The sequence below is a fragment of the Orycteropus afer genome, unplaced genomic scaffold (assembly GCF_000298275.1).
Source record: "Orycteropus afer afer isolate SDZICR_OR568_19922 unplaced genomic scaffold, OryAfe1.0 scaffold00230, whole genome shotgun sequence".
Lineage (NCBI taxonomy): Eukaryota > Metazoa > Chordata > Mammalia > Tubulidentata > Orycteropodidae > Orycteropus > Orycteropus afer.
The window spans coordinates 810769-833228 of NW_006921817.1; the positions used below are offsets into that span (position 1 = coordinate 810769).

Sequence of the window (22460 nt, forward strand, 5' to 3'; positions counted from 1 at the left end):
CCAGCCCGCCTGTGCTTACCTTGCTCCTGGAGACCCGGTCCCTCTCGGGAGGGTAACAAGGGAGCCATCTGAGCACTAGTGACTGGGTTTTATATAGATGCCCCTAATTATGTTGAACTTTTCCCTTCTATTCATACTATGCTGAGAATTTTTATGAGAAAAGTGTGTAGAATTTTATCAAATGCCTTTTCTGCATCAATTGATATGATCATAAGGTTCTTTTGTTTTATTTATATGATAGAAAACATTGATTTTCTAATGTTGAACCACCCTTGTAAACCTCGTGTGAATCCCACTTGATCATGGTGTATGATTTTTATGCTGTGTTGCTGAAGTCTGTTGGCTAGAATTTTGTTGAAACTTTTTGTGTCTATGTTCTGAAGGGGCATTGGCTTGTAGTTTTCTTTTTTGTGGTGTTTTTGCCTAGTTTAGGTATCAGGGTTATGATGGCTTCATTGAAAGAGGTTAGTAGTGTTCCTTCCTGTCTGTGTTTTTGGAGAATTTGAGTAGGATTGGTGTCACCTCTTATCTGAGTGTTTGGTAGAATCATCCAGTGCAGCCATCTGACCCTGGGCTTTTTTGTTATTGTTATTGGCAGTTATTTTTGTTTTTGTTTTTCAAAATAATATCATTAATCTTTTCTTTTGTAATGAATCTGTTTCAGTTTCCACGTTTTTCGTGTGTGTGTGTTAGTTTGAGAAGGTAGTGTTTTTCTAAGAATTTGTCTTGTTTATCTAGGTTTTCAATTTTTTTGGAGTGCAATTTTTCATGTTAATGTTATGATCTTCTTTATCTGTTTGATTGGTTGTGATGTCACCCATTTCATTTCTTAGTTTGGTTATTTGTCTCTTCTGGTTTATTTCTTTTGACAATCTAGCCACTGGTTTGTCTATTTTGTTTCTCCTTTAAAGAACCAATTTCTGATTTTATTTATTCTTTTCATTGTTTTTCTATTTTCTATTTCATTTATTTCTTTACTGACTTTTATTACTTCCTTTTTATGGTAGTTTTTGCCTTCCTTTGCTCTTCCTTTTCTATTTGTTCAAGTCGTTAGTTTAAGTTAATGATTTTGAGTCTTTCTCTTTTTTAGTACTATGAATTTCCCTCTGAGGAAATTCCCTCTGCTTTTGCTGTGTCTCAAAGGTTTTGATATATTGTGTTTTCATTTGATTCAAGGAATTCTTTTTATTTCACTTTTAATTTCTTCTATGACCCAGTAGTTTTTTAGTAGTGTATTATTTAGTTTCCATGTATTTTTTCCTTTATTTTCCTGTTGTTGATTTCTAGCTTCACACCATTATTGTCAGAGAAGATACTTTGTATGGTTTCAATCTTTTTAAATCCATTTTGTGTCCTAGAATATGGTCTATTCAGGAAAATGACCCATGTGCACTGGAGAAGATGGTGTATTGTTCTGATTTTGGGTGGAGTGTTTTATATGTCTCTGTTAGGTCCAGTTGGCTTAGGGTTTTCTTTAAATTCTCAGTGTCCCTGTTGTTGTGTGCCATCAAGTTGGCCCCAACTCATAGCAACCCCTCCTTGGGTTTCCGAGGCAGTCACTATGGAAGAAGATTGCCCAACCTTCTTTCCGAGGAGTGGCTGGTGGGTTTGAACCTCCAGCCTCTGGTTAGCAGTCAAGTGCCTTAGGCACTACACTACCCGAGATCCCAAAGAGAAGGCCCAGCTACCTGGCGGGGAGCAGCTGGTGGGTTTGAACTTCCAGCTTTGGGTGTGGCAGGTGGCCTGAGGCCTGAGGCCATCAGTGTCCCTAGTTATCCACTTTTAGATATTCAGTGTGCAATTGAAAGTGGTTTGTTGAAATCACCTACTATTATTGTAGAATAGTCTATTTCTCCTTTCATCAGTATTTATTTCTTTTGGTGCATTGTTGTTAGGTGCATATATATTTATAATTGTATCTTCTTGCTGGATTGACCCTTTTATTATTATGTAAAAATGTCCTTCTTTGTATCTTGATTTAACATCTATTTTATCTGATATCAGTGTGGCCACTCCTGCTCTTTTTGTTTGCTGGTTGCATGCCATGTGTTTTTTTCCTTATCCTTTTATATTCAGTCTGTTTATGTCTTTATATCTAAGATATTTTTTCTTGTAGACAGAAGAAGGTTGAATCATGTTTCATTTTGTCTTTATTAACCTGTTGGGCACTGTCCGTCTTCTGCATGTGATGTTTAGACTATTTAAATTTATGTAAGCAAAGTGTCATTGTTGTTGTTGTTGTTTGTAGCATAGTGGCTAAAGCACTTGACTGCTAACCAGAAGGCTGGCGGTTCAAACCCACCAGCCACTCCTTGGAAGGAAGGTTGGGTAATCCTACTTCCATAGTGATACTGCCTCGGAAACCCAAGGAGGGGTCGCTATGAGTCGGGGCCGACTCGACGGCACATAACAACAACAACAACAAGCAAAGTGTCTGCCTCACTCATTTTGGTATTTATTTTTTGAGTGTTTCATATCTTCACTGTTTTTTTTTTTTATTCCTATTTTTGTGTTTTTGTTTGTATTTGCCTGCTTTCTTGTGATGAGTGTTTTTTTGCTTCCTTGCCTTCTTCTGAATGTTTTTTCTTAGTGATTTCTTAGTGATTACCATATGTATTAAATTACACAGCTTACAATTGAAATATATTTAACTTAAGACAACAATTATCACACATATTTAGCATAATAAATGTATCCCTGATATCCTCCTCCCTCCCTCACTTCTGTTGATGTGTCTCCATTGACATAGTACAGCCTTTATTCTGTTAGTGTACCTCGTACTTATTTCTAATAAACTACATGTTGCATTGTTAGGATTTAATTATTAAGTTTATTCCCTGAAAATACCATGTACTTGGCCCATAAAGATTGCCCATGTTGTTGAGTTTTTTAGAGATCTCTTGTTCTCTCTCTTGAAAAACCAACTCCTTGCTGTTGAGTCTATTTGACTTATAGTGAACCCTCCTTGGGTTTCTGAGGCAATATCTCTAGGGAAGTAGATTGCTCAGTCTTCCTTCCGAGGAGTCACTAGTGGGTTTGAACCGCCAACTTTATAGTTAGCAGTCAAATACCTTACGCACTATGCCACCAGAGCTTTAGCTTAGTTTTGTTTTGTTTTCCATGTATATATATATTTATATAACTGCTTATTTAATGCGCTTCCCTTTCCATTTGAGTACACCCTTGAGTAATAATTGCAGAGCTACTCTGGTGGTTGCAAATTTCTAGAGTTTCTGTCTTTGGAATTGTCTTGACTTATTCCTCATTTTTGAATGACAGCTTTGCTGGGTAAAGAATTTTTGATTGGCAGTTGTTTTTGTTCAGTAATACCAGAAAGATGTTTACTTGGGTTTTGTTGACTATATAAAATAATTGAGTTGTGTAGATCATAACAAATTATAGGGAACATTAAGAAGAATGGGAATTCCAGAACACTTAATTGTGCTCTTGAGAAGCCTGTACATAGACCAGGAGCCAGTCATTTGAATGGAGAACATCCCCTTTTTGGCTGACTCTCTACTTTCTCAAGCGTGATGTTCTTCTCCAGGGAATGGTGCCTTCTGCCAATATGACCAAAGTATATAAGGTGATGTCTGGCCATTCTCACATCTAAGGAGCCTTCAGGCTATACTTCTTCCAAGACAGACTTGTTCATTCTTCTGGCAGTTCATAGTATTTTCAATATTCTTCACCAACACCACAATTCAAATGTATCAACTTTTCTTTGGTCTTCCTTATTCATTGTCCAGCTTTCACATGCATATGAGGCTATTGAAAATACCATGGCTTGGGTTAGGAGAACCTTAGTCTTCAAAGTGGCATCTTTCTGCTTTAATGCTTAAAAAGATCTTTTGCAGTAGATTTGCCAAATGGAGTATGTCGTGTGATTTCTTGACTGATGCTTCTATGGGCATTGACTGTGTATCCAAATAAAATGAAATCCCTAACAACTTCAATCTTTTCTCCATTTATTGTGATGTTGCTTATTGGTCCAGTTGTGGGGATATTTGCGTTTTTTTTTTTTATGTTGCAGTGTAATCGATACTGAAGTTGTTGATCTTCAGTACTAAGTGCTTCAAGTCATCTTCACTTTCAGCAAGCAAGGTTATAGCATGTACATATCATAGGTTGCTAATGAATCTTCCTCCTGTATTCTTCTTCATGTAGTCCAGCTTCTTAGATTATTTGATCAGCATACAGGTTGAATAAGAATGGTGAAAGAATACAACCTTGACTCACACATTTCCTAATTTTAAACCATGCAGTATCCCCTTGTTCTATTCAAACAACAGCCTATTCATCTATGTACATGTTCCTCATGAGCACAATTAAGTGTTCTAGAATTCCCATTCTTTGCAATGTTACCCAAAATTCGTTATGATCCACACAGAAGAATGCCTTTGCATAGTTAATAAAACACAGGTAAACATCTTTCTGTTATTCTTTGCTTTCAGCCAAGATCCATCTGACATTAGCAGTGATATCCCTGATTCCACTCTCTTGAATCTGGCTTAAATTTCTGACAGTTCCCTGTCACTGTACTGCTGCAACCATTTTTAATTATTTCAGCAAAATTTGACTTGTTGTGAAATTAATGTTATTGTTCAATAATTTCCACATCCTGTAGGATCACTTGTCTTTGGAATGGACATAAAGAAGGATCTCTTCCAGTCTTTTGACCATGTGGCCATGTAGCATAAATGAGTGAGCAACTCCAGCACTGCATCTGTTTGTGGAAACATCTCATGAGTATTTCGTCAATTTCTGGAGTTCTGTTTTTCACCAGCTCCTTCAGTGCAGCTTGGACGTCTTCCTTCAATACTGTTCTTGATTATATGCTACCTATTGTAATGCTTCAACATAGACCACATCTTTTTGATACAGTGACTCTGTGTATTCCTTCCATGATCTTTTGATGCTTCCTGCATCATTCAATATTTTGCCCAAAGAATCTTTCAGTATTGCAACTCAAGGGTTTAATTTTTTTTTTTTTTTTTCAGTTCTTTCAACTTGAGAAATGCCAGATATATTCTTCCATTTTGTTTTTCTAATTCCAGGTTTTGCTCATTTCATTATAATACTTTACTTTGTCTTCTTGTACTGCCCTTTGAAATCTTCTGTTTAACTCTTTTATTTCATCATTTCTTCCATTTACTTTAGCTACTTACTTACTTACAAAAGCAAGTTTCAGAGTTTCTTCTGACATCCATTTTGTTTTTGGTTTTATTTCCTGTCTTTCAATTACCTTTTGCTTTCTTCATGTATGATGTTTTTGATGTCCTCTCACAACTTGTCTGGTTTTTGGTCATTTGTACTCAGTATTTCAAATCTGTTCTTCAGATGGTCTCTAAATTCAAGTGGGATATAATTAAGGTTGTATTTTGGCTCTTTTGAACTTGTTTTAATTTTCTTCAGGTTCAACTTGAGTTTGAATATGTGCAATTGATTCTCTATTGCACAATTAGCTCATGGTCTTATTCTTACTGATGACATTGAGCTTCTCCATAGCCTTTTTCCACAGATGTAGTTGACCTGATTCCCATGTATTCCATCAGGCGAAGTCCACATGTGTAGTTACTGTTCATGATGTTGACGAGAGGTGTTTGCAATACCTTTCTGACTATCTCTTGGAAAGTCATTTCTATCCCTTTATTGTTGTCATGGTACTGTGGAATTTCAATAATTCGAATGTTAGATTTCTTAATTGAAACCCATGTATCCTTTTGGGTTTGTTTACTTTTCTTTATTCTTTTCTCTTGTTTCTCTTAAGAGCTGATAAAATCAGTTATTTAGTATTGTATCTTCTAGTTTATTTATTTATTCTATCTTCTGTCTGTTTGACTCTTGTTGAGTGTTTCTCCTGCTTTTTCTAATTCAGTTGTTTTAGTCTTTAGTTCCATTAGTTCCTTGTGTGTTTTTTTTAAACATGTTTTCAGTTTCTTTGTTTTTTCTCTCATTTTGTTCCTCCATTTGTTTCCTGATCTTTGCTATTTTGTTTTCTGTATGCTCTTTGCTGTCTTTACACATATTTAGCACCCAATATGAAAATTTTCCAATTTTTTTATTAGTTTGGCCTCCATAACGGAAATTTCCTCTTCACATTTTGCTTTTGATTGGTCCTTCTTCTTTTGTAATTTTGCGTGTTTTACTATTTTTTGTTGAACTTGGGCCATTTTATTTCTATCTAACTGATTGCAGGGAGCTCTGGTAGTGTAGTGCCTAAGGCATTTGACTGCTACCTGAAGGCTGGCAGTTCAAACCCATCAGCCACTCCTCAGAAAGAAGGTTGGGCAATCTACTTCCATAGTGATACTGCCTCAGAAACCCAAGGAGGGGTCACTATGCGTCGGGTCTGACTCAATGGCACATAACAACAACAACAGCAACAACTGATTGCACATGAGGTTGACCATCTTTTCATGTGCTGATTGACCTTCTGTGAATGGTTTATTTTTATCTATTGTCCTTTTCTTAATGAGTCATTTGTCTATTTCTTAGATTTATAGATGCTATTTTCATATTCTAGACACTAGTACCTCATCAGTTATTTGAGGTTTGGTTTTCACTTTCTTCGAGGTATCTTTTTGCTGTTGTTACAACAGAAGTTTTTAATTTTAAAGTAGTTAAATTTATCTATCTTTCCTTTGCATTTCTTTTTCTTCTTCTTTTAAAAATCTTTTCAGAGATCTTTTCCTACCCTTATGTCATGAAGATTTTTTCTGATATTTTTCTCTAAATGATTTAAAAACTTTAATGTCTAAGCCTTGGATTCCACTGAAAATTCATGTTTCTACACGATGTTGTATATAGCTCTACCTTCATTCTTCTTCTATGGTAAATAGCCAGTTTCTCAGTATCATGAACTAACTTCTACATCCTCCCATCACAGGTGTAATGCTACCCTAGTCACAAGCAAATAACTATATATACAGGGTCTGTTTCTTTGATCTCTTTCCTCAAAGCAATGTTCCTAGATTTATTGGAGCCAATCTTTACTGATCTCACTTCTACTTTTACAGCATCCAGGCATATATGGTTTCATAGTTAAATTCTAGCAATTTTTCAGAGAATACATAATCCTTATTTTATGCAAATTATATTAGATCATTGAAAAAGAGGAAAAAGCTACCCAATTTATTTTATGATTCTAATATAACCTTTATACCAACACTGGTATTTCTGGCCTTCCCTAATACCAGAGAGAAAAATTATAGGGTCTAACCTCATTTTTTAAAATAAATTTAAAAATCCTAAATTAAATGCTAGTAAGACTGAATATAGCAATGTGTAGTAAAACAAGTGGATGCAAAATGTCCAAGAATGGGCTAATTAAAAAAAAAAAATTAATATAATTTATCCATAACAGGATAAAGGAGGGAAATGATATATTTTTTTCCCCATAGTTCCAGAAAAGCACTCGGTAAAATTCAGTAACCATAAATGATTAAAAAATATAAAACTCTTAGAAAACTTGGCATTGAAACAAACATCCTTAACCTGATAAAAAAACATGTACCGAAACCTATTGCAAACATACACTTAGTACTGATCCCTTGTAGTGCTGTGGTATTGAGTTTCCTCTTTGCATCTGGTTCCTGAGAATTTTTCTATTTTTATTCTTGGGTTTTACTTTAAATAACTGTGTATGTGTTTATATGTATACATACTTATGTACATGTATGTGTATATATACTCACACACACATTACCTATTTTTTAAATTAATATTTTATCTAGATACATTTTATTGAGTGTTTGTCTATGTTTGTGGAGTAAGAAGATACACAAGCTCACAGCCATGGTGATGCTCTCCCTTGTCCATGTTCTGGGCCTAAGGACTGATGGACCCCAGAGACCACTACAGAGGGGTCAGAGTAATTGGACTGCCATAGAGCTGGTTTCTTTCCTAGACTGAGGAGTTCTCATTATTCACAATTTCATATCCTGGCTTCTTCTAAGAAAGCCATTAAGAATGAATCTGATGAGGATAAATATATTTTATGAAACTTTCTATGACTCTGTTTTACAACTGGGTAAAATAAAGATAATCTACTGCCATAAAACTTACTAAGGATTTGATATTTTCATGCTTCCTACAGTGATATGGGAAATACAAAGAGTACTATTAGTCATAACTTTTCCATCACTGTCATGCTTATATCTAACAGCTTCAAAACATTTTTTAATGTGCTTCTAAGGGTTGAAGGTAGGGAGAAGGACATATTTCTTGGGAGCACTTTTCATGGTAGCAAACAAATTTTTCTAAATCTTTCTGTCAACAACTGTTTACAAACAAGGGATTCCAGTGACTATGAAAACCAGTACAGGGCCTAGCCTAGCAATGCTGAACACAAAGAACAATCAATAAATTCTTGACTGTAAGGTCATGTATAGTAAATAAGGCAGTTCCGATGCCAAATCAATACTGAATTGTGTATTTCTTACAGCACATATTGAGATATAGATCTGCTCTAGTGGGAACAGGAATGTCATCTGGAAATACCAGTTCAGACAAATCTGGGCTACCACCTCCAGGGAAAAAGCTGGATTGATTGTGGTCTGTCTAACTTCTTGGTGAAAATGTCAGGTCAGAAGTGAATATTCATGTGTTGTAGTCCTTGAAAAGGGAGATGGAGAAATCAATAAGCTAAACATCTACCTAATAATGGAACTGTTGTCCCCAAGGCAAGCTCTCTTTTCTTGAATTTGGTTTTTTCAGCCCCTGATAGGTGTGTAATGCTGTCTTACAGATTCAACAAAATACTTCATAGAAAATCTAACAGCAGATTCCATAGTTTTAGAATAACAGTTATGTTAACATGGTTCTAATTGGAAGTCCAGTTAAAATTAAATAAAATTTTCCTTAATTCCAAAGAACATGCTAGATTCTTTGAAGCAGTCATGGCAAGAAAATACCAGGCAAAAAAGAAATTCCATATTTTTAGTCCTACTTTACAATTCCCTTGTCCTGTGATCTTAAAAAATCTACTCAATATCTCTATGCATGTGCATGTATGATAATGTATTTTCTTTGTATGGGTGTTGCACAGGCTATCACAAATGACATAAATATTTTGGCAGGTGAAATCAGATTATGAAGGTAGTAGTTTCTCCCAAATCTTAATTTTAGAGTTTATCTAAATATAATAGACTCTCTTCTCCACACTGTACTCAGGAAGTCTCCCAGCATTCAAGTACCTAATATTTAAGCAGAGCCCCTCCTCTTTTTCCAAAATCAACTTGTCAGCATTGGCTAAGCTTCAAGAGCATAGTAGGTTCATGACCCATTGGCGTGGGTTTTGAATGGAAACCAAATGAATTATTTTTATTGTTTGTTTCTACATCTTCCAGGCACCTTTTAAAAATGAACAAGAGCAGCTCTGATTTGGAAAAAGTGAGTCAGGGCTCAGCAGAGAGCCTCAGCCCATCCTTCAGGGGCATCCACGTCAGTTTCACCACTGGATCCACAGACAGCCTGGCCTCGGACTCCAGGACCTGCAGTGATGGAGGTAACAGATTTGACTGGAGACTTATGATTTCCTTGGTCTGCTAGGCCAGTTCTGGGTTCATTGTTGGGATTTAGAAGGCAGAGGTAGACCTTCTATCTTAGTTCTGCTGTCCCCATGGTCTAAACTCCAACGACACCACTGAAGTTATTTCTCTATTGAGTTTATGATAAGCTTCCTTGCCCCTTATTGTCCTCTCCAATTAAGCAACATAGCAACAGGGTGGGAGGAGGATAAGATCTAAAGCATATTGAAGGGTCTTGCTTCCTTAGTTAGTAGGCCATCCACATACAGGTCTTCTCTCTTCATTTCTGTCACCATACATGGCTGGGTGCAAACCAACCACAAGTTCTCACCATCTGCGTTTCCTCTCTTGCTCTCTCTCAAACACACATATGCCCATGCACACACACATACATACACATACTTGGATGCAACAGACGTTTATATGAATGTCTGTTGAATTGGAGGCCTGGAGGCTTCATTAGGCCACTGTCCATAACATTTTTTGGAATTAAGTTGTAAGGCATAATTTGTGGATATATCCTGATTGGACATATTCCTAAAAGGAGATTCTTGTTTTTCTGTAGTTTGTGTCCTAAATGGATAGTATTTTAAACTTCTCACCCTTTCAACATTCCTTTGAGTGTGTGCCCTCTCCTGTGTTTCTTTTAGACATGATATAGTGTGGTAGGTTTCAACATGTGCTAGCATGACTTCCTTTCTACTCTAATGGAACTATTTCTTCTCAGTAGGCAGTTTTGTAGTAGAAGATTCCATTGTAAATTTACTGTCACCAACATTTTTCTACCTCATTGGTGGACAATGGCTAAGACAGAAAAGTGTGTTATATGTCGGTCTGTGGTATGCTTTGATGGCACACCTCTGATTGCTGTGGCTTAAAAACAGGAAATATAATTAGTCTTGATTTTGAAGGAAAGGTGGCAAAAGAGAAGTTTCTTTGTACAGAGTTTAGTGGGCTTCTATCTTCTTCCTTTGCCCATTCCTTTCTGCAAAAATTCCGTGAGGCAGATAATTCCATAGAGGGTTGGACACATGAATCATTAGCCCCTATGCTGGTCAGCCCCAAACTGCCTTCTTAGGACTATGCCCAGTTCTGAGGGTGCGGTTTACAGTGGAGCACTCCACTGGGTCACCAGCCAGCAGTTATTGATGATGATGATGAGAACTAGACTTAAATGCCACACCACTTTGCATCTCAGAATAAGTAAATCCTGTTGTCTACCTTCAGGTATCTTACAGTGTAGCTGGCAAGATAGACTAAAACACATGACACATGGGTGGATGGAGAAAGGGAGGAAATTGGGCTGCTCAGAACATGAGTGCTTATAAGTTTCCAGGTGAGAGAAAGCAGTGAAGGCTGATGGAGGTTCAGAGAAGGCTTTATTCAACAACAAGGTGGGACTTCAGCTTATGTCTGAAGTATGGTTAGAATTGGGGAGTAGAGGGAGGAAGGTAGGGCTTTCCAGATTAAGGGAACAACAAAAGAGGAGCAAAGGCATGGGGAGAACAGTGTATACTGGGGAAAGGATAAGGCCAACCTGACCAACTTCAGTAAGTAGATGAGGGAAAAATGGGACGTGAGGTTGGATGGAAAGTAGGGGGCTGAAATGTAAGAGACTCTGGGGGCAGGCAATGGATCCTCAATTTGTTGAGGTAGGAGCTTTGAGAGGTTTTTGACTATAAGGGTGATACCTCACTCAGACATTTTCTCATGTTCATTTCTGATTAGAAAGTATAACTTAAAATGAATTCATGGTTTATTCTTTTATCACAAGCCAGTAATTCCTTTATCCTGAGCCAATGGAGTTTGGATTCCCAGAGCAACAAGAAGGCACCCCAGCACTGGACTCAGCCCTTAGACCAAACTGTTCTATCTGTTGCTTGTGCACATGGCTCTATACTCAGAACCATGCTTTGAAACTGGCAAGAAACTGAAGGCTTTTTTTTTAACATTTAAAAAATATTAATCTGGAGGGCAATGGTGGTTGAATGACAGAATTCTTGCATGTATGCCAGAGAACTGGGTTCAGTTCCTAGCCAGTACCCCTCAAGTGCAGCTACCACCTGTCTGTCCACGGAGGCTTGCATATTGGTATCATGATGAACAGGTTTCAACAAAGCTTCCAGGCTAAAATGGACTAGGAAGAAAAGCTTAGTGATTTACTTTGAAAATCAGCCTCTGAATACTTTGAATACCCTACAGATCATAAGGGAGGTCTGGTAGTGTAATGCCTAAGGCACTTGACTGCTAACCAGAAGGCTGGCAGTTCAAACCCACCAGGCACTCCTCGGAAGGAAGAATAGGTAATCTGCTTCCATAGAGATACTGCTTCAGAAACCTGAGGAGGAGTCACTCAGATCTACAATTGGTCATGGCCCCATGACATGCACAGTACTGGGTAGCATTTTATACTCTTGTGCATGGGGTCACTATGAGTCAGCTAAAAACAACATTGATCTGGAAAAGAAACAGACCCAATGGTTATGTGATGTGAGAAATCCTTTATTCAACTTCTCATCATTAACTAAGGCAGCATGATTTAGATCAGCTATTGAACAATTATCTTTCAGTTCCATGGGTCCTTACTCACTTTTACTTCAGAGCTGAAATATTTACCCATGATACATTTTGTTGCTATTTGGTATCCAGTACTGAAGCTGAATGAGGGGATTAGAGTAGGAGAGGTGGAAAGAGTTAAATTTGAAGTTCTTTGAAACTAGTATATAGTGCCCTTTCTTTAATATTATTTATTAAATAAGGATTTTTAGACAATAAATTTATATTATGAGTAAGAATTCACTAATTAAAACAGTATTCATATAGGCTGGCCTGTGTGAGTTGAGGACAAAATCTTTCCAGGGTATTCCATAATAGTTTGAGTAAACATCTTAGAACCTCACCAGAATTAGTGGTTAAAGTTAGTTATCTGCTATTTAAATTTTGTGGCAAAAAAGAAAACCTGTTTTAAATTTTATAAGAAAAACAAATGTAATTGACATTTTTACTTATATGTTTAAAGCAGTTTATCTAAATTTTATGTGTATAATATATCATTTATATCAATATTAATTGCACATCTTTATACCTGTATTACATTTCATATTCCTCAAAGCACATCTGTTATCCCATTTGTCCAAATGGGAAGTTCAGTTGAACAGTAAATCAACTCAGTGGAAGGAAAAATCCATCTAAGCAGTTGTTGGGATATATACTTGTTTTGGGAGGGACAGATTGCTTGTGTCAAGACAGATCCACCGAGGCTGCCAAAGGGTAGGTTATTTGTAGTGAACAAATCAATGGACAAGATAGGAAAGTGATTGGCTAAATGATCAGCCAGAAGGGTCATCAGAAGACACTTGTATTTTAAGTGGTTACTTTTAAGTATGGAAGCCTAATGTTGTATTAAGATCATAGCATGGTTAAGAACTCGGCTGCTGACCATAAGGTTGCTGGTTCAAACCCACCAATAGCTCTGCTGGAGAAAAACCTGTGATCTGCTCCCATAAAGAATACAACCAAGTAAACCCTATGGAGCATTTCTGCTCTGTCACATAGAGTCAGGAGGAGGTGAAAATCAACTCTACAGCACCCAACTACAATACCTCTTTGATTTAGGATAACATTATAATTCAATTCAGCAATTCAAAAAACATTTGTGGGTGCCAAATTCCTATAGTATAGCAAAGTTGAATGCTCTGTTGAGCTGAAACTGTTGGCACCAGCAGTAGATGTCAAACTGGACAGTGAATGCAGGTATTTATACTACACAGTTTGGTATGTTTATATACTGTAAGGGGGCAGTGGTGGTTCAGTGATAGAATTCTTGCCTTCCACATGGGAGATCCAGGTTTAGTTCCTGGGCAGTGGGCTTCATGCACAGTCACCACCCATTGAAACCCTGCATGTAATGACGAACAAGGTTCAGCAGAGCTTCCAGACAAAGATAGGTTTGGAAGAAAGACCTAGTGATCTACTTCTAATACAAAGCCAGTGAAAACCTGTGGATCAGAAATTCCAGTCCACAGCTGATAATGGGGATGGATCAGGGCTAGGCAACATGTTCTTGTGTCGTGCACAGAGTCTTCTTGAGTTGTGGGTTGACTTGAGACACCTGACAACAACAGCAACATAGACAATAAATTCACATGACTACATACAGCAGGGAGCTCTGGTAGTGTAGTGCCTAAGGCACTTGACTGCTAACCAGAAGGCTGGCGGTTCAAACCCACCAGCCACTCCCTGGAAGGAAGGTTGGGCAATCTACTTTCGTAGTAATACTGCCTCGGAAACCCAAGGAGGGGTCGCTATGAGTTGGGTCCAACTCGACGGCACACAACAACAACAACAACATACACAGCAAGTCAGGCTTATTATCGTTTTTATTTATATAGGTAACAGATTGGAGACACAAACAGTTAATTAAATATCTTGACAATATTCATCTTGTTTTTCTCAACATTAATGCCAAGCAGATTTTTTTTTTTAATTTATACATTAATTCAATTATTCATTTGATAGGTATTTGTTGAACATTAACCACATGGTGGGTACAGTTATAAATGCTGAAAACACAGCAGTGGGGGGAAAAAAATACCCAATCCCTTTTTTCATGGACTTTACATTCTAATGGGAGAGATAGACATTGAGGAAGTTAAGGAAGTAAAGTAGTTAGTGTGTCAGGTGGCAGTAGGTGCTGTAGAGAAAAATCAAACAGACAAGAGGGACAGCGGGTGCCTGTCAAGGGGACCCACAGGAAGGCCATAAAGATCAGATATCAGTCAGAGTGAGTGATAGCCCATCCTTCACCACACATGTGCTCCCCCACTCATGCTGCTACCTGAGACTCTATAAGAAGAAAGAAATACTATTTTCTAAAAAGATGTTCCTGGAAAAGACATCTAAGACCCTTTGCTTAAAAATAGCGTATTTTGTGTCTATTAAACAGACTCATTATGGCACTTACTCCTGAATTCATATATTCAGTTTAATATAGTACATTAGTGTTTTGCTCTAAAATAGTATGTGCCTCCTGTAAAGACAAACTGAGTTGTGAACTCCATTGTGGGGCATTTGTGTTGAAGGCTGAAGAAAATATCCTGAAGGAAAAGTTACTTATCTTGAAGTTTGTCTGTAGCCTGAGCCATTATAATATCACTACAGTGAGGCTTCATCTTCATTTAAACTTATTGCCTTTAAGCTGAATTTTAAAATACATATTATTATTTTAATGAGGCTAATATATGTCTCAGATAAAAATTTAAAGAATAGAGATGTCTATGAAACGAAAGGTCAAGTCTTCTGACACTCTGATCCCAACTCCCACCTACAGTCTTCTAATAGGTTTTTTCCTGCCATCCCCAAATTTTCATTCATATGTTAAATACAAAAATTTGATTGTATACATTTTTGTACTTAATATATCTTGAAGTCTTTCCAAATCAAGACCTTTAGATCTACCTCATGTTTTTAAAATTGTTGTATATTTTTTCATTGTTTGAATTAGGTAAGCCCTTCTCTCAGATACCTATATGTTTAGGTTGTTTCCATTGCAAGACTGTGGTAAGATATTATGACATACATTAACATGATTTGGTGAGCATAGCTATATTTGTAGGATAGCTTCTTGGAAGAAATAGAATTGATGTGTCAAAATATATATATGCATTCTAACAAGATATTACCAAATTATCCTCTAAAAATGTCACTGTAAACTGTCGTCAACAACATATGAGAGTGCTTTTTCTTTTACTCCTACACTCACTTTTAATTTTACTCTTAAGCACTTAATGATAGTTGTTGTCATGATTGTGGGAGATTGAAAGATCTTGATTCTAGAACCACAATTAGGCTTGGGACAAAGAATCCAAGCTACCTACGGCCTTTTCTCCAGACCAAGACAGTGTTTCTATTCTTTTGCATGTAAATCACATTCCTATCCTAATTATTGTTTCCTGGGATGATTAAGTGGTCCAGAGCAGCTCCTCACAAATGTCACATTTCCCCAGCAGTTGTAATATGCTAATAACATGCTTCCATATTCAGACCACGTTTACCTTATTGAAAAAGCCAGGATTCCTTTTGAAGAAAGGCTGTACTTCTTTCCTATACATTTAGAGCTGAGCCTCTTCTGATTGTGGGATCAAACAAAAGGTTACAGAATATTTCTATGTAGGAAAAGTTACATATAAGGCCAGAACATCCCCTTCACCGCCATCCTTCATGTCCTCTGGGGGTTCTAGGGAGTTTGGCAGAAACCTATATGCACACCACTTACTGTGTGACGTTGGCAAGGAGCTTTAGTCTTCTCACTTCTAACAAGAGGGGATTGAAGTAGGCAGGCCATGAGGGCACGGAGGAGGTTTCTCCATTTGTGTTGTTCTTTATGCCTTACACTTCGTAGATGTTCAAGAAATACTGACTAAATGAATGGATAATCTAGATAGACATTCTCAGCTATAAAATCTACTATCTTAATTTAAATATCAATTCATAGACTACTTCAAGTTTTTTAAACAAAAGAAAATTCAATTTGCTTTATCTTATTCGAAATTAGAAAAGAATCAAATAGAACACCTAAAAGTTTTGAACTTGGGGCGTCTTTGCTGGGACTCAACCTTTTGCTTCCACTGTTTGCTTCTTCACAGCTGCAGTCAGACAAGCAGAGCTGTGCACAGACAGAGCCAAATAGTGCTCATTCATATGGCTCAAAACAGGACTGACCACTTCCTCTGTAAGCTCAGCCCTCATTTTGGCTGTAGAGAACAATGGAAGTACCTATTAAAACCGAGCAAGAGGAAAGGACGCTATAATAAAGAAAACCTCACAGTACCACGTTTGAACTTTTGGCCTGCATTGCTGCAAAGAGGCTAAGCTATTTTTCCTGACCACTGAAATCCTGATTTCTCTTCTCCACTTTCTAAATATAATGATATGTATAATATATACCAAACTAGTATAGCTTCCCCTCAGTCTTTTTAAGATTCCATCCAGTGCACCATATGTGTTATTTGCCACCGCAAGCACTTTTTATCCACTGGACCACACACACTAGAGAGTTGGCAGGGTGCTCTACTCTCAGGAGGGGACTTGCTGTATATGCAAAATTGGAAATTAGAAAGAAAACTTAGGAACCGAGCTTTGGAACCCTCTGGCCTAATTAGTATGCAAAATCATTTAATACCTGCCTAAGGCATTTGACTGCTGACCAGAAAGTTGGCGGTTTAAACCCACCAGCCACTCTGTGGAAGGGAGACTGGGCAATCCACTTCTGTAAAGATACCCTGCCTCAGAAACCCAAAGTGGGGGTCGCCATGAGTCGGAATCTACTCAATGGCAGTGAGTTGGGTTTTTTTTTAGGGGGGTTTGGAGCAATTTAATGATGGAGCTCTGGTTGTGTAGTAGTTAAGGCATTTGGCTGCCAACCAAAAAGGTCGATGGTTCAGACCCATCATCCACTCTGTGGAAGAAAGATGAAGCAGTATGCTTCTGTAAAGATGTACAGCTTTGGAAACCCATGAGGGTTGCTATGAGTCAGAGTCAACCTAATGGCAGTGAGTTTGGTTTGGTTTTGAGTGGTTTAATGATAACAGAGGGCAAACTTCCTGGAGAAGTGTTTTGTATTCTCACCCCCTTTTACACCCTTAATTATAACCCAGAATTTGGAAACAGGGCAATCTAAACACTAGTGTAAAACAAGAATACATTTGGATTAGTCTCATGTCCCATTGGATCTGAGTCCTGAGAATACAGTTTGTTTGCTAAAGTTTTCCAGGATGATTTATTTAGGCATATTTTTCTGAACCAGTAGTTTGCCTGTGAATTTTGAAATTATTTTGAGTATCAGTGCATATTTGTTTTTTCTTTCTTCTTGCTGGTTCTTCTAAATCCAGAACAGTGGCAGCTGCTGCAGTAGTAAGAATCTAGCTTCTGTGGTGCCTGAGGCCATCTTTATGAGTAAGTAGTTCCCCAAGTAAGGATCAAGAGAATGACAGAGTTAAAATGGGTCATTAGGAGTGCCCTCCGATTGTACATATTAGAGAGATCACAGTTTCCTCCAGAAAGACCACATTTTGGCATTTGCCTCAGAGTAGTCCTAAGAATATTAACCCCTGTGAAGCTATATGGCCCTGAGGTGTTTGGTGACTCTCAGAATGAATTATGGCCTTCTCACCAGCTGTCATCACCTGGAGCACAGCTTTAAAGATCCATACATTCAGAAGGATACATCAGTGGATGGTGGGATATACCAGTGAAATTTCTTTTTCAGCAGCTACAAAAGTCATAATATGCTTATGGAATGTCCACTTACATTTGTACAATCCACGTTACAGGTGATGAGTTTTGGGTAGCTATAGTCCTTTACATGTGCTGAGGAAATGTTTGGGAAAAACCTTCTTTTACACCATGCCTAACTCTGATTAGTACATGCATTGCAGAGTGATTACTGGAGAGATAATTTATATCATCTAAGAAATAAAGAAAAAGTAGCTAGCCCACACACTAATCTTTAGAGCCACACCTTTCTCCTAATATTCAGTATCCCATCCCAGGATTATCGAGGTAGCTATGGGGTATACAAGTTGCCTCAAGTTGATTAAGAAAATAGTGACCCCCTTGTGTGTCAGAGTATAATTGTACTCTCCACAGTGTTTTCAGTGGCTGATTTTTTGAGAGTAGATCACCAGGCCTTTCTTATGAAGTGCTTCCAGGTGGATTTGAACTTTAAACATCTCAGTTAGCAGCCAAGCATGTTAGCCATTTGGACCATTGTTATGGATTGAATCCTGTCCCTTATATATGTGTGTTGTAAGTACTAACCTGTGGTAATAATCCCATTAGGGAATGGGTGACTTTGTTATGTAAATGAGACAGGATTAGCACAGGGTGTATCTTGAGTCAATCTCTTGAGATAGAAAAGAGCATAGTGAGCATAGCACAGATGGGGTACGATAGATGACAAGACAGATGGAGAACTCCAGGAACCAGGAAGTAGAAGCTGAAGAAGAAAGGAAGGGTCTTCCTTCAGAGCCAACAAAGATATGCCTTTTCCTAGGCAATCCTACTTCCGTAGTGATACTGCCTCGGAAACCCAAGGAGGGATCGCTATGAGTTGGGTTTGACTCGACGGCACATAACAACAACAACAACAGAGCTGTCACCCTCAATTCAAACTTCTAGCTTCCTAATCTGTGAGAAAATGAATTTCTGCTTGTTAAAGCCATCCATGTGTGGTATTTCTATTATAACAGCACTAGATAACTAAGAATTTGGTACTAGAAGAGTGGGATATTGCTCTAACATATCAAAAATGTGGATGTGGTTTTAGAAGTGAGTGGTGGGTAGAGACTGGAACAGTTTTAAGGTGCCAAATTGTAAAAGCCTGGTTTACCTTGAAGAGATTGCTGGTAGAATTATGAATGTCAAAGGCAATTCTGGTGAGGGCTTAGAAAGAAATGAGGAGAGCTATAGGCAAAGTCTCTGTTGTCTAAGAGAACACATATGGTGCCAACAATAGAATCTTGCTAAAAATATGGATGTTAAATGTGCTTTTGGTGAGGCTTTAAAAGAAAATGATGAACATGTGATTAGACAGTAGAGGAATGGTAATGATTTTTATACAGTAGCAAAGAACTTGTCTGAATTATGTTCAAATGTTTAATGGAAGGTAGAACCTGTAAGTAATGAACTTGGATATCTGGCTGAGGAGACTTCTAAGCAAGATTAAAGGGGCCACATGGCTTCTCCTGGCCACTTATAATAAAATGCCAGAGGAAAGAGATGGACTTAAAATGAACTGTGCAAAATGAAAACAGAACTTAAATATTTGGAAAATTCTGTAGGTAACATATCCTACAATGTTCACCAAGGATGTGGCTACACAAATGTTTATTAAAGAGACTAAACATGTGACTGATGGATCTAACCAATTACTAAAGCAGAAAACTCATCAGCTTAAATTAAAGGGGACAGAGAAAGAATGAAAGGAAGGAACACTGTCGGCCTCTTGGAATTATATAGGCAGGAAACAGGCCAATGGAGCTACCTCTGTCGTCCTTCAGGAAAAGAAAAAGACTATCCTTGGAGCAGCTTGGAGATAAGCAGAACATTTAGAAGGAACACAAGAAGCAGGCCCTTCTCTGTTTCTAAGGTTGCCTTACCATCCAGTCAATTCCAACCCACAGTGACCCCATGTGACAGGGATATATAGACCTGATGAAAGTTACTGACTAACAGTTTTCACAGGAAGGCAAGAGGAAACAGCATAGGTTAAGAAAAAAAAAAAATCATACCAGCTGTCTTAACACACTCAGTTTTTTACACTGGCTTTGAACTACAGCCTAAAGCAGAAGCTCTGGATTCTCTTTGGTCATTTAGGGAAGTGCTACAGCTTATTTTAAAATAATTTCCCTGAAATCTTTACATGTTGGAAACAGGACCAGAGGCAGGTATGGGAACTAAGATAGAGGAACTTTTGAAGCAAATTAACCATCTGTCTAGAAATACTTTATTTCAGGGGAAGTATTGAGACAAAAAAAATGCATGTTAGGAGAGGTTGAAAATGGCGAGAGTGGCTGAAATTATAGACTATCAGTGCTGGAAGGGCCCTTCCCGATGATGCAATCTAGTCATTTGGTAAATGAGGAAACTCTACCAGGTAAGGTCGACTGCTGGTTAATGGCAGGCAAGGGTCCATTCTGCTATTATTCTGCAAATCATAGTAGAAGCAGAAAGGGGCATATTGGAGCCATTAAGAAGAGGCATGTGCTAAATACAAGGATGATAAAACCAAAAAAATGGAGAAATAAGCACAAGACCTGAAGAAGGAACTAGCCAAGAAGCTACTTCTGGACTGGGGAACCAGGAAGCAGGCCTGGCCCCCAGGCAGGTTGGCCCTGTGATGGGAGTAGCTGATTAAAACACTGACTCAGGATTCTGATTACCCCCCACTTTCTCCCCAGCCCACTCTCCTGCCTGTTCATAATAATTGAAAATCAGACACCCCAGTGGTGGTAGGTTTCTCTGCCCAGAATGCAGAGACACTAGGAAATGGATGTTTCTACCTACTCTTGAGGATCTGTACTCTTGATCCTCCACTAGGTGCATGGTCTCTGAGGCTTTGTGCCCTTTGAGAACCTCGTAGAATCATCTCATAGGTGATTCTGCACTCCCTTTTTTAGCATGCTGTTGCTGGTTGCCATCTACTCAATTCAGACTCATGGCACAACCCCATGTGTGCGGAGTAAAACTGTTCCATTAAGTTCTCAATGCTGTGAGCTTTCAGAAGCAAATCTCCAGGCCTTACTTCCCCACCATCTCTGGGTAGGTTTGAACCACCAACCTATCATTAGTAGTCCAGTGTTTAACCATGTGTGCTACCCAGCAACTCCTTTGTTTGTTTCTGTCTTTCATTTTTTTTTTTTTTCTTTCTCCTTGTTTTTTTCTTCTCTTTCTTCCTTCCCTTCTCTTTCTCTCTCTTTCTCTTTTTTCCTTTCTTTCCATTCTTTATATTCTTTTAGCCTAAGAGCTGGTAATTCCTTTCTTCCTCTCTCAGCCTCTCCAACTAGAAAAAGAAAGAAAATCACCCACCTTAGCCCTCCTTTGACCCCCATTGCTAGCCCTGAGCCCTTGGAAGGAGAAGAGGTTCTGTCTGGGGAGTGCATGGTAGGAAGACCTGTGGACTCCAGGTTTTAGAGTCTGCTGAGATGAGCTGCAGGCAGAAGCTTCTCTGCCTTGGCCAGCTATTTCTTGCACTCTCCTCATTTTGACTATGAAGGGGAAATACTTGGAAATGTAAAGCTGACTAGGAGTCTCTGGGTAGCACAAACAAGTGAGCACTCGACTACCAGCCAAAAGGTTTGTGATTCAAACCCACCTGGATGTGCTTTGGAAGGCAGGCCTGGAGATCTCCTTCCAAAAGGTCAGACACAGCCTTGAGAACTCTGTGGGGCAGTTGCACTCTGCACACATGGGGTCATCATGACTTGGAATTGACTTGAAGGAAACTAACAATAACAACAACAACATAAAGTTGCTGATCTTGACTGTGCAGTCACTGCATGATTTATCATTAACCCAGGCCCTCCTGGAAGAGTTACAAATCACTCATTCAGCCTTGCTGGCATCAGCCTAGCTTGTCATTAACAACACAGGGTGAGGTGGGAAGGAAAACTTGCCATGATCTTGATAAATCACTGAAAAGCAAGAGTAATTGCCAACTGCAGATGTGGAAGTGGGCCGGGAGAGTGTGAGAAGCATTGTGCTCCCCTCTGGGTCTGGTAAGAGATGGTGGAGCCAGGAAAGGCATTAGTGTGGGAGCAACAGCCTGCTTCAGCAGCTCAGGGTTTCTCTTTTTATGAACACGATGGCTCCTCTTTTCTAGAGGCTGCATGCACCAACTTTGCCCTCCCATGAGCTTTGCATTTGGAGTCATACTTGGCCGGAGGCCCCTGCCACACACTGATGCTGCCTGGCATCAGTGAGGCTAAGCTGATGTGGTCATCCACCGTCCTTCCTAGAGGGAACTGCTTCCATCCAGAAACTCAAGCCCAAAGGATTCTGACTCATAGGAACCCTACAGGACAAAGTACAACTGCTCCATAGGGTTTCTGAGGCTGTAAATATTTGCAGAAGCAGACTGTCTTATCTTACTCCTGCTGAGTGTCTGGTGGGTTCAAGTTTTTTGGTTAGCAACCATATGTTTTAACCACTGTGCCACCAGTTCACCTTACTTCTTTCATAGGCGCATCCAAAGTAGCAGATCCCATCTTAATCTGAGATGCTTTGTACCAGTTATGGTTCCTCAGGGGCCCATTCTGCCCCTACTTTGCTGTAAAAGCAGAGAAGGGCTCAGTGTGGGTGAGCAAAGGTTAACTGAAAGTGCTACCCCAGAAGATTCAGGCACATCTGGGTGAGGCAAGACAAACTACCAGA

The 22460-nt window shown here is 38.6% G+C and overlaps 1 protein-coding gene across 1 annotated transcript in view; it reads left to right on the forward strand.

Moving 5' to 3' along the window:
* PRAG1 (PEAK1 related, kinase-activating pseudokinase 1) overlaps nt 1–22460 on the forward strand; it is a 70677-nt gene that overhangs the window by 37399 nt on the left and 10818 nt on the right. Inside the window, exon 3 of the mRNA XM_007948874.1 lies at nt 9351–9508. Coding sequence (XP_007947065.1) covers nt 9351–9508 — 158 coding nt within the window. The remainder of the gene's footprint in view (nt 1–9350; nt 9509–22460) is intronic.